Here is a 16,785-nt window from a genome sequence, read left to right as displayed (position 1 = left end):
TTGGTTTTCTGGAGTCCGTCTTCTTGAGTTCTTTATATATAATGGATATTAGTCCCCTATCTGATTTAGGATTGGTAAAGTTCCTTTCCCAGTCTGTTGGTGGCCTTTTTGTCTTATTGACAGTGTCTTTTGCTTTACAGAAGCTTTGCAATTTTATGAGGTCCCATTTGTCAATTCTCGATCTTACAGCACAAGTCATTGCTGTTCTATTCAAGAATCTTTCCCCTGTGCCCATATCTTCGAGGATTTTCCCCGCTTTAGGGTTTCAGTTTTTACAATGTGGGAATATTTCTGAATGGCTCTAGAGTAACAATATGAATGGACTCAATACCACTCCACTGTGTAACTTAATTACAGGCAAATTTAATGTTCTTTTTTTTTTTTTCCAGAGATAAAAGAGAGAAAATATATAAACTAGCAGCTGAGAATGAAGGTTCAGGAGAGGAAAGGGGTTGCCTACAAGAAAAACTGCTTTTGAGCCCCAACTAACTGCCCTGCTTTTCAGCAACTCTGCTGGTTGCTAATATTTCGCTTTGTTTTTTGCCACCGTGAACCTCTTTTGTAAAACTGAGATAGTGACTCCTACCTCCACACTGTAGTCTAGTTGAAAACAATTACCTTGTCCAGACACAGATCCAGGCACACACTGGTCTCTAAGTCAGAGGTTCTCAACCTGTGCCTTGTGACCCCTTTGGCAAACCTCTATCTCCAAAAATGCATTATATGATTCATAACGGCAGAAAAATTACAGTTATGTAGTAGTAACAAAAAGTGTTATGATTGAAGGTCACCACAGGTCACCACAACATTAGGAACTGCATAAAAGGGTCTGAGTACTAGAAAGGTTTCGAACCCCTGGCCTGAATAGCGAGAGATGACTATGTCTACTGAGGGTCTGGCTGGGTTTGTTCTGCCTGAATGCCCACATCTCCATCGGGAACTTTTGTGGGTTTGGTTTGTTTAGCTTGTTCTTTGTTGTTGTTGTTGTTGTCTCTCTTCATTTTTTGATTGTGTTTCACGTTGCCCAGGCTAGCCTCAACTGGGATGTAGCCAAGGATGGCTTTGAGTTTCTGATCCTCTACCACCTGAGCCCTGGGACTAAGAAGCCTGATCCGTGTGGGGAGGGAACCCAGAGCCTTGTGTGTCATAGGCAAGCACTCTCCCAGGGGCGCCTCAGCAGCAGGCCTATTTCTTCCCTTGTTGTTTTGTTTGAATCAGAAAAAAAAAAAAAAGTTATTATTTAAAAGAAGAAGAAAAAGACAGATGGGCAGGCAGAAAGAAGTTCGTTCGGCATAGTGACACATGCCTGGCCCTTGGCAAACAGAGGAACAAATATTACAAGTTTGTTACCTTCCTGAACTACCTAATGAGACCCTATCTCAGAGAGAGAGAGAGAGAGAGAGAGAGAGAGAGAGAGAGAGAGAGAGAGAGAGAGAGAGAGAGAGAGAGAGAGAGAGAGAGAGAGAGAGAGAGAGAGAGAGAGAGACAACACTACTGTCCCCTCCCGTGTGTGCTGGCTGGTTACATTATTATCCATCCCAGCCTCTAGGTTATATAAATGGCTGGCTGTGTTTGCAGAGTGCTGAGAAAGGCCATGGTGCGTTTGCACAAGAGGCTCCCACCTGCTTACCAGAAGCAACACCGGGCCCTGTGGGAGTATGCTTAGTCCTAGCCTTTGCTTCAAATCCTGCCTTCTAAGGAGTGAAGGGCTCCTTTGTGAGGTGTTTTCAAATTTAAATGTTCATTTATTGGGTAAAAATGGGCTGGCCAGCCTTTTGAGAGTGCAAGCCTTTTTAGAGGGAACTAAAGCCGAATGGAGTCTGGAGCACTTGCTGGAGGCCTGGGAAGGGTCTAGAACTAACACAGGTAGGCCTGGGCCGCTCCCTTGGCTCTCCTAAGACAAACAAGAAAGGGCATTGATTACTTTCTTCTCTTTTTCTGTATTGTGTTCTGTGGTGCAGCCTGCTGGCCTCAAACTCACCATCCCCCACCTTCCGCCTCCCAAAACCTGACCTTACAGATTTTGCCACCACAATTTCCTTCTTTCTGTGTTTTCATGACGGACTCTGGTCTGACACTTAGGCAGACGCTGTTAGAGTTTAGTCTGCGCTTGTACGTGTTGCAGTTGGCTAGCTGTCCTGTTTACCATGGCTGAGATCTCAGGCAAGATTTATCTTGTCTTGGCAACCACACAGGCAGAGAGAAAGCGCCATGAGCTTCATCGTACGCTATTCATCCACTCATGGCTGCAGAGATGGCTCCGTGGTTAAGCACTTGCTACTTTATCATGAGAGCCGGAGGCTGGATCCCAGCGGCCATATCACATCAGGTGGCTTACAGATGCCTGTAACTCCAGCCCTGCAACTGTCCTGTGTGTCTTTTGGCCTCCAAGGGCATTCATGCACATACACTTGAACAGAAACACACGCATGAATACAACAAGCCTCTGACCCTAAGAGTAACGTTCTTACCATACGAGCTCCCGATTTTGAATACTAAAGTTTGTTTGGCTTTGGTGCCAAGAATTGAACATGGGGCTTCCCAAAACCAGAACACATTGCCAGTGTGCTGTATCCTCAGCCCCCTTTTCTTAATGATGTCTATTATATCCTTGGAAACATGAAAGGCATTGAGATATGAACGTGTGTGTGTATGTGTGTGTGTGTGTGTGTGTGTTGTGTATCCAAACATAGGAGCTTGTATAGTAAAAACATTACTCTCAGGGTCAGAGTGGGTCAGAAATTTATTTTATTTTTATCTATGTTTATATATTTGTGTGTGTGTGTGTGTGTGTGTATCACAGTACTAACTAATCTAATTTTTTCACACTTTCTGTCACCTGACCCCCTAGGATGGCGTGCTCACCATTAAGCTGGGCGGGGATCTAGGGACCTACGTGATCAACAAGCAGACCCCAAACAAGCAAATCTGGCTGTCTTCTCCTTCCAGGTTTGTTCAGAAGCCAGAATCCGTAAGGGGTAAACTCATCTTGAATGCGGTGTTGGGGACCTTTTGAGAGGGTGTCGGTCACTGGCTTTGCTGTGGCTTTACAGCGGTCTGGCCTGCTTGTAGTTGAACCCTTCTCCCCGTTGATAACTGGGTTGCTATGCTCAGGCATCAGGATGTTGACAAGACCTGGAGCAGAAGGAACTTTTCAGAACCTGGCCCAGACTGGTTTTCTCCATTGCCCAGAAAAGAAAAATCACTGGCTTGCCTTTGAAAAAGATACTTTTGCCAGACACAGTGTTACATATCAACACTCAAGAAGTAGAGGCAGTAATTCAAGGCCTGCCTTGCTACATAGCTAGTTCAAAGGCTAGTCTGAGCTATCATATAAGACCCTATCACAAAAGCAAATAAGCAAACCTGGTCCATATAGTGAGTTCCAGGACAGCCAGGACTATACATAAGCCACCTTTGTTAGGTACAGTGGCACATGCCTGAGATTAAAAATAATAATCATTCATTCATTCATTCATTAAAAAGCTACTTTGAGGGGCTAGAGAGATGGCTCAGTGTTTAAGAGCACTGACTGCTCTAGAGATCCTGAGTTCAATTCCCAGCAGCTACTTAGTGGCTCACAACCATCTCTGATGGCATCCGATGCCCTCTTCTCATCTGAAGAGAGCGACAGTATATTCAAATACATACAATAAATAAATAGATCTTTTTTTTTTTTTTTTTTTTTTTTTTTGAGACAGGGTTTCTCTGTGTAGCCCTGGCTGTCCTGATAAATAGATCTTTAAAAAAAAAAAAAACTAGTTTGAAGGTTGAGGGTGTGTATCTCTGTGGTAGATGCTTATCCAGTAATCTATAAGCCCTGGATTCAGTTCCCAAAATGGAAGGGAAGGAGGGAGAAAAAGGGAGGAACTTTTTATATTGTAGTATCTGAGAAAACTTGCACTTTGTCCTGAAAGTAAGTTAAACTTTAACTCCTGCCCTACTTTGAAGGTCTCTAACTCTGCTGGCAGGGTTGGGCTCTGACTCTGTCACAGCAGGATGGGGCGGTGATGTTTATCCGCAGTCCCAGGGCCCCCAGCCTCATGCCTGCCCGGTGGCCATGCCTGGAGCTGAAGGAACAGCAGGATGCACTGCAGTCAGACCCTGCCTCAGAACTAAGGACTTACTGACGAGTATACAGCTGCTGCCTCAGTGGTCTGGGAACAGCCGAGAGATGCCCACAGGGAGCCTTCACGCTAACCTCACTGAGGCTCAACAGCAATACTGAAGAAGACATTTTGAAGGAAAAGTGGGAAAACTCAGCTAGAACCACTGTGGAATTCTTTGAAAGCCTGATGGTACTGGCAGTTTTTAAAAGGTGCCAAGGTGTGGCTCAGTGGCAAAGAACTTGCCTAGCATGTGAGAGAAGGCCCTGGGTAGGAATTCCACCACAACAGACACGCAGCAAACAAAATGGTTACCATGCAGGCTGGAGAGATGGCTTAAGAGCCCTTCTGTTCTAGCACGAGGGCTAGAGTTCAAATCCTGACATTCGTGTCAGGTGGCCCACGTTCACCACTGGGTAGTTAGTCACTTACAAGAAACTCCAAGCAAATTCTTTTTAAACCCGTAATTGGAGCTGGCGAGATAGCTCAGTGGTTAAGAGCACTCACCGACTGCTCTTCCAGAGGACCCAGGTTCAATTCCCAGCACCCACATAGCAGCTCACAACTGTCTGTAATTCCAGTTCAGGGGATCTGACACCCTCACCCAAATAAATATGCAAGCAAAACACCAATGCATATAAAACAAATATTTAAATATTTAAAACCTGTAATTTAGGGGCTAGAGAGATGGCTCAGTGGTTAAGAGCACTGATTGCACTTCCAAAGGTCCTGAGTTCAATCCCCAGCAACCACATGGTGGCCCACGACCAACTATAAAGGGATCTGATGCCCTCCTCTGGTCTGCAGGTATACGTGCAGACAGAGCACTCATATATCGAAACAAAACAAAAACAATTCATTTAAAAAACAGATTATCGGGCTGGCAAGATGGTTCAGCAGGTAAGAGTGCTGACCGCTCTTCCGAAGGTCCTGAGTTCAAATCCCAGCTACCACATGGTGGCTCACAACCACCCGCAATGAGATGCCCTCTTCTGGTGTATCTGAAGACAGCAACAGTATACTTATTTATAATAATAAATAAATCTTTAAAAAAAAAGATTATCAATTTTAAAATACTAATTTATATGAGAGGCCTGGGGGGGGGGGCATCTCGTAAGTAACCCCCTTCACCACAGTTACATTCATAAAGTGGTGCCATCCCTGGGCTGGTAGTCTTGGGTTCAATAAGAGAGCAAGCTGAGCAAGCCAGGGGAAGCAAGCCAGTAAGTAACATCCCTCCCTCAATGGCCTCTGCATCAGCTCCTGCTTCCTGACCTGCTTGAGTTTGGTGAGGAACAGCAATATGCTAGTGTAAGCTGAATAAACCCTTTCCTCCCCAACTTGCTTCTTGGTCATGATGTTTTGTGCAGGAATAGAAACCCTGACTAAGACACCTTAATGATCCCTGGTTGGCTTGGAACTCACTGTATAGTCCAAGCCAGCTTCTGTCCACCAACCTCTAGAATTAAAGGCCTGCACCACCATGTCCAACAAAGTTTTTAATAATAGCACAGGTGGTAGCCAAGGCTAGAAGAGGCAAGGTAGCTGATTAGTAGGTATTAGGGCATCTTTCAGGGTAATAGGGGTATTTTGGACGTAGACAGTTAGTGGTGACACAGTAGTGTAGGTTGGGCATTGATCATCACATCCGTGGTACAAAATTAGCATCACTTCCCAAACCTGGCTGTCAGATAGCATGTGTCCTAGGAAAAGCAAGCGATGGAATGAATGTGCTGCAGAGAGATTCACAGGTGCGGGGCTGTGGAGGGTTCCAGAGGACAGACTGCACAGTCGCCCTCAGGAAGGTGCTGGGGAAAGCAAAGGCTCACCTCACTGCATGTCACTGTAAAGCCACACTTGGTCTCTGGGTGGCTGCAGTGAGATGGACCATGCATGGCCAGGGATGTTTGGTGGAGGGAAGTTGCTCCCTCCCCTGGCAGCTGGAAGTGGAGGGAAACAGGACAGGCTCCCCATCACCCATCCAAGGCACACTGCTGGTGACCTAACACACCACATGTAGGCCTTAGCATATCAAGTTTCCACCCCCTGCAGTACAGTCGTCAGCTAGACCGTGATCTTAACCACGACCCACAGATTCAGTCCAGCCAAATGTGGTTGCTGATAATCCCAGCACTTAGGCTGAGACAGAAGAACTGCTACACGTTGAAGGGCAGCCTTGGCTACACAAGTGAGGCCCAGGCTGCCTGTCTGGGATACAGATAAGAATCTATCTTCAAAGACAGATAGATAAGGTGGCCATATGCCTTTAGTTCCAGCACTCAAGAGGCAGAGACAGGTAGGTGGAACTTGGAGTTCAAGACCACTTAGTCTGCAGATCCAGTTCCAAGACAGCCAGAGCTACACAGGGAAATCCTTTCTTGAAAAACAACACAAAAGTAGATAGATAGATAGATAGATAGATAGATAGATAGATAGATAGATAGATAGATCATAAAAGTAGATAGATAGATAGATAGATAGATAGATAGATAGATAGATAGATAGATAGATAGATAGATAGATAGATGGATAGATGGATGGATGGATGGATGGATGGATGGATGGATGGATGGATGGATGGGTAGATAGATAGATAGATAGATAGATAGATAGATAGATAGATAGATAGATAGATAGATAGATAGATAGATAGAAGCATACATACATATACACACAGATTGATTTAGTCCAAACACAGTGGCTGTCCTGAAGAGGATCCTCACTGACTTAGCATGAATTTGTTTTGTCTCACAGCGGCCCCAAGCGCTATGACTGGACCGGGAAGAACTGGGTGTACTCTCATGACGGTGTGTCTCTGCATGAGCTGCTGGCCAGGGAGCTGACTAAAGCTTTAAACACCAAACTGGACTTGTCATCATTGGCCTATTCTGGAAAAGGCACTTGACTGCCAGCCAGATTCAAAGACATTAAACATTATCAGGTGAAGACCCCAGCCTCCTTCTGTAGCCAAATGTCTGCCTTCCCATACCTGCTTCTGAAGATAGTCACACTGTGTGTGACAGCTCTGTGAAAAAAGTGTGTTCCCTCCCACCCTGTCCCCGGACCTGGCTCTTCATTTCTACAGATATTTGTTAGGATTCTGTCATTTCCTCTCCAACATGACCTCTAGTCTCTTAGAATGTCTTACACCACGTGTGCTAATAACCTCCTGAAAAGGAAAAAGCTCAGAGGGAGAAATGGGTCATTCCCACTCTTCCATTGTCTCTGAAAAGATACTCTAAGAGGTAGCTTCTAAATGTCCCCCAAGACTCCAGGTATGTACACTTGTGAGTCCTGAGCAGCGAAGTGTCAAAAGAAACATCTTAAAATGCCCTTTCGTGCTTTATGACCTACACTAGGTACCCAGGACCTGGTGCCTTCGTAGTGGGGGTCATTTACGCAGTGGGCAGCTACCACATGAACTTGAGATGTCTGAAAAATTTGAAAATTGAGCTGGACATGGTGGGGCACTCAGGTGGCAGAGGCATGCAGAGATCTCTGTGAATTTGAGGCCAGCCTGGTCTATAAAGCACATTCCAGGAGAGCCAGGCCAATTACACAGAGAAACCCTGTCTAAGGAATATACAAAGAAAAATTGAGCTGGAAAGATCACTTAATCCATACAAGCATGAAGACTCAAGTTTGATCCTAGGAATCCATGTTTAAAACCCAGGCATGTTCTCCACTGGGGGAGTGGAGATGAGGGGCTTGCTGCCTCACCAGTAAGCCTGGGGTCTCTGAGAAACACTATTTCAAAGAAGGGTACTTGCCTGGCTTCAATTGACCTGTCCTACACATATGTGCACATACACCAGTATAGACATAAACATGCATACAAATTCACGCATGCTAAATAAATGTAGAAATAGCTACAGGCAACGAGAACAGACAAAAATCCCTACCATAAGCCAAATAATTAAACAGTGTCATGGAGCTGAGGTCTCGGTTACCCATGCGAGAGATGTCTGTACTGGTACAGAGAGCCCTGACCCTTCATTTCCAATCTACTCAAGGAGAGGGTAGAATATAGTTGATACCTAACATCCATTGGAGTGGTCCTATCAGGCCGTCCACAAAGCTCTTCTTGTTCCCACTGGGTAGGTGGAAGAATGGGTGGTGGACAGATTTTTTTTAAGGTCTGCAGTAATGGTATTGTTCTTGCTTCTGCTCTGTTAGAATTTCAGATAAATTCCTAGGGAACTAGCAGCTGCCCCTTGCTCTCTCTGCTGAGTCCAGAGCACCATTGCACTGCCTCAAGTGTTACAGGCTGCGCTTTGTACTGGAAGCAACACAGCTCCTGAACACCCACACGGAGCAACTCTAAACTCGGGTTGGGTTAGTTTGTAACTAAAGGAAAATTAGGAGCAGGGAATCTAGCCCAGTGTGAAGGCTTGTCTAGCATGGGGAAGGGCCCTAAAGTTCCATCCCCACACTACAAAGGGCTGAGAGATTTGTCAGTGACAAGTCTTATGCAAATGCACAGCAGAGGCTATGCAGGGTGAACCGAACACATTACATCATAGACAAAACAATGGAACAGTGTAAACAGGCTAAGTGACTATTTAAGAGATTTCCTTCTTCACAAATTTTTTTTTTTTTAGTCTGGTGGAAATTTTTGAGTGGTGTAAGTCAGTGCTAGAGAGATAATAAATAGGACCATGTGTGGACATGCCTACGGGTGTCCCTTTGTCTTCTTATGAAAGGCATGCGCACGCGCACACACACCACCCCCGCTTGAAACAGTGAAACAAGACCTTTATCCACTTGACACTTATCAGACCTTCAGAATGTGCACAGGGCGAATTCTGAGTGTGTGTGGAAGTTAGGGAGTCCGATGTTATGGGCACCTCCTGGACCAGTTTTTGGACTTCTTAACTTTCACTTTACGAATTTCTCTGACTGGGTTCCAAGGCAGCAGCGATCACACTTAAGGGAGGGTATGAATACCCTGTTGTGTGAGTCGAGTCATTCTGAACACCAGGCACGGGGCTGTTCTTCTGGAGTCCTGGCACTTTCAACTCCAAGGCTCAAAGGCAACAGAAGTATGGAAGTTTGGACTGGAGATTTTGTCTGGTCATTGTTTTTGTGACATTGATATGTAGCCCAGACTGACTTGGAATTTAAAATAAGTCTCCTGCCTTTGTCTCAAAGTGCTAGGACTACAGGTGTGTTCACCATGCCTGATAAGAGTTAAAATTGTGATATACAGCTGCCCGGGTTTTCTGCTGCACAGTTCAGGATACCACTATCGATCCAAAGACAACAGTTTAACTGTGATGGGGTATAAATGATGCCACCCACCAAGAACTGCTCGGACTACACTGCAGAGACAGGAGCATCACAAATTCAAGCCTGAGCCACATAGCAAGACCCCGTCTGACTCATAGCCTAGCCAGGCATGGTAGCGCACATCTTTAACCCTAGCACTCAGCGGCAGAGGCAGGATGATCTCTTGAGTTTGAAGTCAGCCTAGTCTACGTAGTGAGTTGTAGGCCAGCCACACAAAAGATAAACTCATATTCAGGAAGCAAGCTGAAAATAAACCCCACACCATGAGCCACACAACACAAGCCTAAGACCCGGGAGTGTTTCCTCACTCCACAATCTAGTCACCACAGGCAAGGTTGCTACACTGCTATATGTTCAGTCTATAAATATTAGAAAGGTATTTTGTTATTACTCTAGATTTGTTTTCTATGGTGCTGGGGACTGAACTAAGGGTCTTAGCATGCTCATTGAATGTTTTGTCACTGAACTATGTTCCTAGCTTCTCCATGTGTGTGTGTGTGTGTGTGTGTGTGTGTGTGTGTGTGTGTGTGTGTCACATGCATATACATGTGTTAGAGCTAAGTAATAAGTTTGATGTTTTCATTAAATAATCAGTTTGTAATATGTCTTCTCACATTGCACCTGCCCCAATTTAAACCCAGTAACCACCTCTAAAGAAAAAAAGTGTCTGTAAGGATGAACTTTGTGGGGGATCCAGGGTTGCCAAGGTAACTCACTACCTTCCATCCTGTAAGGCCAAAGCAACAGGAAATTGTATCCCGTTGAATTCTTGGCACAGGCTTATCTTTTATAAACTGAAGCGGCTGTGTGCCACACAGAGAGGAAGACGGCCCAAAGCTCTGAAGCTCCTTATAAATGTAGACTGCTTTTTGACTGGGGATTAAGTTCTTTTGGTAGAGTGCTTTCCTGATGTGGACAAAGTCCTGAGTTCAACTCCCCAGCACTACATAAGTGACCTGGTTGCCCATGCTTGGAATCCCATCCCTTGTGGGGGTTACGGCAGGAAAATCAGAAATGGAAGAATATAGCAAGTTGAAGGTCAGCTTGGAATATGCACATGAGATCCTGTCTCCCACTTTTCAAAAGAACTTTGACTGTGTGTACATAAGACATTCCTTGGAGGGCCTGGAGAGATAGCAATGTAGGTAAAGTGGTTTCCACAAAAGCTTGAGGACCTAAGCTCAGACTCCTAGCACTTGGGTGCTTGGGCATGGGGCGTGGCAGCACACACCCCCTTGTCATCTCAGAGCAGAGGTCGTGAGACAGGTAACTCTGGAGTTCCCTGGCCGTGAGCCTCCGATCCAGAAAGACACCCATCATTCTGTCATGAGCCTCTCACCTCCACACGTACACACATAAAAAAGTGTCATGTATCCGGTCATGTATCCGTGGCTTGAGCAGTAGAACCAGTCTAAGCTTATCCCCAACTACCTTACAAATATATAAGCCTTAGACTATGGTTATTTTATTTGGCTTTGACAATTAGGGGAGTAACCCCTAATCTATTCTTCTAACTACTGGTCTGACTACCTCGCCAGCAGTGTACATCAGGTAACTTGTTTCTCCTGGCCACAGTGCTCATGGTCCATCTCCCCTCATGGCGGCTTCCTCCTCTCTTTGTTGTCCTTCCGGCTCCTTGTCTCTCCTCGCTCCTCTGTCTTCCCCAACCCCAACCAGGTCACTCAAAACCCACCTACCTCCAATCCTTCCAGCAACTGCCTGCAACCAATTTTATTTAACCAATGGTTTTAAATCAAGGAAAAAAGGTTTGCACAACAAAATCCCGTAAAGGAGAGAATTCACTCCTACCCTAGACCTTTGGGTACAGAATTTAGCATTATAATACTTAGTAACAGACCAAACCTCAACAGGTTTGACTTAACTAGCGATGATACTGGAGTAGACATTGAGGCCTTGATTAAGGGCATGGAATGTGTACAGGTACTTTATTGTTGATATTGTTTTTCTTCAGTACCGGGAACTTAACTTAGGGTGTCACACATTCTAGGTAAGCCTACCTCTGAGCTATACTCTCAGTCCATATTCACTGTTAAGCCTGCATCTGCCAGAGACAAAATGCAAAATCCAATGTTCCATCTCCCCTGATTGTGTCGGTGAATAAATAGAATGTACACGAATAGGTTTATTGAACTGTTTATTAGAATGTTGAGAAAAACACCCATACCCACTGGCGACATTGCCTCCCAAGGACTCCTTCCTATCTAGGAGAAGAGTCAGGCATAGGAGGCCATCGTAAGCACAGAACTTAGTTTATGCCAGGCCTTTGCAGACCATGGAGTCTCTATGCTCTGCCTTGGCATTTTGAAGCCCACTTGATGTTGTTGTTCCTATTTATCTCTTTCAAAAGAATGTGTTTGAAGCTGGATGGTGGTGATTCCTGCCTATAATCCCAGCGCTCAGGAGACAGGTAGGCAGATCTCTGAGTTCCGGGCCACCCTGGTCTACAGAGTGAGTTTCAGGATAGCCAAGGCTTCACAGAGAAACCGTGTCTTGAAAAAAAAAATTCATTTGTGGGACTGCAGAGATGGCTTGGCGGTTAAGGGTGCTTGGTGCTGGGACAGAGGACCAGGGTCTTCAATTCCCAGCACCCGTGTATAGCAACTCTCAACTTCCTGTAACTTTAGCTCCAGGGGGTCAGATGTGTTCTGGTATCTGCAAGTACCCCCATATATGTAGCAGTGTTGTGTGACAACTTTTTTTTAAGGAAATACAACCCCAGATATGGAATTCATGACAGGCCAAGGTCCAAATATCACCGAAGTCCAACTTGGTGAACCAATGAATTTTATTGGGGTTACTTACAGGAATATGGGGTTGTTATGAGAACAGAAATGACTCAAAGACAGTTGCATCACCAAGGCCCACTGTAGCATGGGTGACAGCTCACAAAAGCTGGGAACCCCAGAGCATGCTGCAGAGCCTGCAGGCAGCTCAAAAGGTTGGAGAGTGTCCTATCTAAGAGCCTCTGGTCTAACCCTCTTCCGGAAAGCTCAGCTGTTTTATGTTCCTCCCAAGTAGCTGGCTTGGTCTCAGAGTCTTCTTTGCATCTTATCTGAGAGGAATTGACAGCTTTTACTGCTTACTCTGGCAAGGAGGGGCTAGTGAATCTGCTCAGTTTTGGGGACTTCCTGAAGCTATTCTGAGTTTTTTACCTTCCTGTTTAAGGACCTTTCTTATATAATGGAATGTTTTAATCTCAGAGGAAACTGTTACACAACAGGCATACATTCACACACTATCAGGAGGCAGAGGCAGGTGGATCTCTTGAGTTTTGAAGCTAGCTTAGTCTATGTATCAAGTCAGAACAACCAAAGTTACATAGTATGACCCTGTCTCAAAAAAAAACAAAAAAACAAAAAACAGGTGGAAGAATGGCTCAGCAGTTCCTAGCACCACATGATAACTCATAAACCTCTGTTACTCCAGTTCTTGTGATATGACACCCTCTTTTGGCACCAGGCAAAAATGAATAGCACACTGGTGTGTTCACAGGCACACCACACAGACACATACATGCACACAAAAAAGCAAAACACTGATACATATAAACCTGTAAAAAGAAACAGTATTTGTTACAGAATCACTTGACTCCATCTTGAGCTGAACATGGAATTTCTGTGTTCAAAAGGATTTTGTTCACTTATTTTTACAAATGTTAAAGTGTTCAAAATACAATATTTATTTATTTATTTATTCATTCATTTATGATTAGCATTTGGCATATCTAGAAAAGGCTAGAGGAAGACAGAACCATTCGGTTTGTAAAACCAGGGAAGAAATGAACAATTCCAAATTCTTCCTTAGGTCAGGTCCTGAGTTGAAATCACGTCTGCTACAGGTGTTTTAAGTCAGAACTGCTGTGTTTTGTAACTAAGGAGCCCAAACTTGGACTTGATTAGTGAAGATTTACAGGTGCTGTATGAGTAACAGCGTTCTAGCAGCCAATTGGCTGATTCTAGCATGCGTGCTACTTGGCTAGTGAAAATTTTATAAATATTTCTTAAATCCAGCCTCCTGGTTCTCGGAAATCAGTTGCCTTCATCTGATTCCCAAGACTTGTTTGAACAAACAACACCTTCTGTTTCCCCTTACAAGATCACACACTTAAGTGTCAGCTGCCTATGCTTAGATACAGAGAAAGCAGGTCCTGCTGTGAGTTCAAAAACCAGCTGGTGGGCTGGAGAGATGGCTCAGTGGTTAAGAGCACCGACTGCTCTTCCGAAGGTCCTGAGTTCAAATCCCAGCAACCACATGGTGGCTCACAACCATCCATAATGAGATCTGATGCCCTCTTCTGGTGCATTTGAAGACAGCTACAGTGTACTTAGATATAATAATAAATAAATCTTAAAAAAAAAAAAAAAAAACAGCTAAGGTGTGCCTTTGAGCTATAGGCTGTAGGCATCTTTATTCAACCAATAGTTTTAAATTAAGGAGCAAGGTTTGCACAACAAAAGCTGGTATACATGAGCATTCGCTCCTCTAGGTCGCAACTAGACTTTGGGATACAGAATTTAACAATGCAATATATAGTAACAGACCAAACCTCAATAGCTGAGGACCTGGGTTTGGTTTCCAGGATCCAACATGGTGGCTCAAAACATCTGTAGCTCCAGTTCCAGAGGATCGGACACTCGTTTCTGACCTCCTTGGGCACCAGGCATTTATGATGCACATAAAATTGTTCAAGCAAGACATTCATACATAATCTATACATATAGAATAAAATTTTTTTAAAAAAGATTTTTGCAGGTTATACCAAAAGGTAGAAAATGACCCAAGTCCGAAGGAATGCTGTTTAAATATACAAACAAAGCCCTGAGCCACAGGAGGAACAGAGAAAAGGCTATGCCCTAAGCACCGCAGGGCAGAAATCCTGGAGAGCCTAGAGATGACAGTACCATTCCCTTTCCTTCTGGAGGAGAATCAAGACCTTTTCTTTCTTCCTGCTCAGAAAGCGGGTGGAGGAGGGTAATTATTTCTTGGATCCAGTGGAGTGACTATCTGCCTTCAGAGGAAATGGAAGGCTGCAGAAGAGGAAAGGAAGGGGAGGGGAACTATTAATAGCTCTGGCTGTGCCTGAAGCACAGGGATCTACAGAACTGGAGGGGAGGGAAGCCTGTGCAAGCAGTCACTTCCATTGCTGTGCCTGGTGACAAGGCTTTGATGACAGGAAGAGGGAAGGAATCCCAAGAGAGGCTGTTACATAGTTACAGTCCCCCCAAAAGACGTATTCTTCACTAGGATCAGTTAGAAGCGGCGAAGAGTCGTTTAATTTAAACAATAAGCCAGGTATGGCATTGCAAGCAAAAATGCTAGCACTTGGCAAATAGGAGGATCACCACCTGAAGCAGAAGGCAGTAGCCTGAAGTGTAGGTGCATGGTGACTTTCAGGATAGCCTGGGCTACAGATTGAGATCTTGCCTCAAACAATACAAAGAGCTGATCTTGGTGGTGTTGGCAGGAGGATGAAAAGTTCTGGGAGCTGAAGATACACCTCCTTGGAGGTCAAGAGTGCTTGATGCTCTTCCAGACTTTCTTCCTAGACCCACTCTGTGCAGCTCACAGCCACCCCTAACTGCAGCCCCTGGACATCCAATACCCTCTTCTTTTCGCAATGGGCATCCAGGAACATGTGGCACACATACACAGATACACACAGAGACATGTAAATAAAAATTAAAATCTTGGGCTGGAGAGATGGCTCAGTGGTTGGGCGCACCATCTGCTCTTCCAGTGGTCCTGAGTTCAATTCTCAGCAACCACATGGTGGCTCACAACCATCTGTAATGGGATCTGATGCCCTCCTCTGGTGTGTCTGAAGACAGTGACAGTGTATTCACATACATCAAATAAATCTTAAAAAAATAAAATCTTGAAAAAAAGTTTGCAAGACCAGTTTTAGCTACATAAGGGATTTGAGCCCAGGCTGGGTGACATAATTCCCTGTCTCAAAAAACTACAATAGGATGCTCGTGGTTGAGAGGACAGAAGAAGGGTGGTTAGTTAAACCAAAATTAAAGATGCATGAAACCCTTCATGGAAACCAGTTATTTTGTTTATTGAAAATAAGTTTTTTTCATATTATATATTCTGATTATGGTTTCCCCTCCCCCCAACTCCTTCCAGATCCTCCCCACCTCTCCATCCACCCAAATCTATACTCTTTTGTTAGCGTTCCTTCTAGGCTCCGCCCCACAGTTACCTGGTAACAGCCAGAGCCAGGTGTGCCTGACTCACTATAAAAGGGGCTGCTTGCCCCCTCCCCCCTCTCTTATCCTTTTTTTCTTTTTTCTTTGGTTTTTCGAGACAGGGTTTCTCTGTGTAGCCCTGGCTGTCCTGGAACTCACTCTGTAGACCAAGCGGGCCTTGCCTCTGCCTCCCGAGTGCTGGGATTAAAGGTGTGCGCCACCACCGCCCAGTCCTCTTGCTTGCTCTCTTAGAAACAGAGACCTGACAATGACGGCCCATGCTTGAAATCCCAGCACTTGGGAGGCAGAGGCAGGCAGATTTCTGAGTTCAAGGCCAGCCTGGTCTACAAAGTGAGTTCTAGGACAACCTGGGCTACACAGAGAAACCAAAATTAAAATTAAAAAAATAAGATCCTTTCCTCAGCTGCCGCCAAGGTGCTCGGATCTTCCGAGGAAGCTAACTAAGGCCGCATTGGAGTGAGGTTCTCACTTCATCCGGCACCGTGCCGGCAGTCCACACCATGGATTCCGTCTCCGAGCTCGCCTGCATCTACTCCGCCCACATCCTGCATGACGACGAGGACGAGGTGATGGTCACGGAGGATAAGATCAATGCCCTCATTAAAGCAGCTGGTGTCAGCGTTGAACCTTTCTGGCCTGGCTTGTTTGCCAAGGCTCTGGCCAATGTTAACATTGGTAGCCTCATCTGCAATGTAGGGGCTGTTGGGCCCGCTCCATCCACTGCTGCCGCCCCAGCTGAGGAGAAGAAAGTGGAAGCGAAGAAGGAAGAGTCCGAGGAATCCGTAGATGACATGGGCTTTGATCTTTTTGACTGAACTGCTTTTGTTAACTTGTCCAATAAAGAGCTGAACCTGTAAAAAAAAAAAAAATTAAAAAAATAAAAGGATCAAAAAAGTACCAGAGACATATATCATGTATAGACGCAGAGATACACACTCATTTACACACAGAGAAATCCCATGAAGACACAAAACTAGAAACCATGATACAACAGGGTTAAAAAACAAAAACAGGGCTGGTGAGATGGCTCAGTGGGTAAGAGCACCCGACTGCTCTTTCAAAGGTCCTGAGTTCAAATCCCAGCAACCACATGGTGGCTCATAACCATCTGTAACAAGACCTGACCTCCTCTTCTGGAGTGTCTGAAGACAGCTATG

The 16,785-nt window shown here is 45.0% G+C and overlaps 2 protein-coding genes across 3 annotated transcripts in view; both read left to right on the top strand.

Moving 5' to 3' along the window:
* The window catches only part of Fxn (frataxin), a 16,204-nt gene extending 9,152 nt beyond the window's left edge, over positions 1 to 7,052 (top strand). Inside the window, exons 4-5 of the mRNA XM_021213150.2 lie at positions 2,852 to 2,949; positions 6,861 to 7,052. Coding sequence (XP_021068809.1) covers positions 2,852 to 2,949; positions 6,861 to 7,011 — 249 coding nt within the window. The 3' untranslated portion in view covers positions 7,012 to 7,052. The remainder of the gene's footprint in view (positions 1 to 2,851; positions 2,950 to 6,860) is intronic.
* A 9,076-nt stretch (positions 7,053 to 16,128) lies between these two features.
* Positions 16,129 to 16,443, top strand: LOC110312958 (60S acidic ribosomal protein P1-like). Of its 2 annotated transcripts, XM_021186948.1 has the most exons (2): positions 16,129 to 16,200; positions 16,282 to 16,443. In XM_021186948.1, exons 1-2 carry the CDS (start codon positions 16,129 to 16,131, stop codon positions 16,441 to 16,443), a joined length of 234 nt encoding a protein of 77 aa, XP_021042607.1. The 2 variants fall into 2 exon arrangements, with proteins under 2 accessions (XP_021042607.1, XP_021042599.1); XM_021186940.1 differs by having other exon boundaries at positions 16,129 to 16,443.
* Positions 16,444 to 16,785: the final 342 nt, after the last annotated feature.

This window comes from Mus pahari, chromosome 1 (genome assembly GCF_900095145.1).
Source record: "Mus pahari chromosome 1, PAHARI_EIJ_v1.1, whole genome shotgun sequence".
Taxonomy (NCBI): Eukaryota; Metazoa; Chordata; class Mammalia; order Rodentia; family Muridae; genus Mus; species Mus pahari.
Note: the sequence above shows the minus strand (reverse complement) of the source record. Positions and strands in the feature narration are given on the sequence as shown.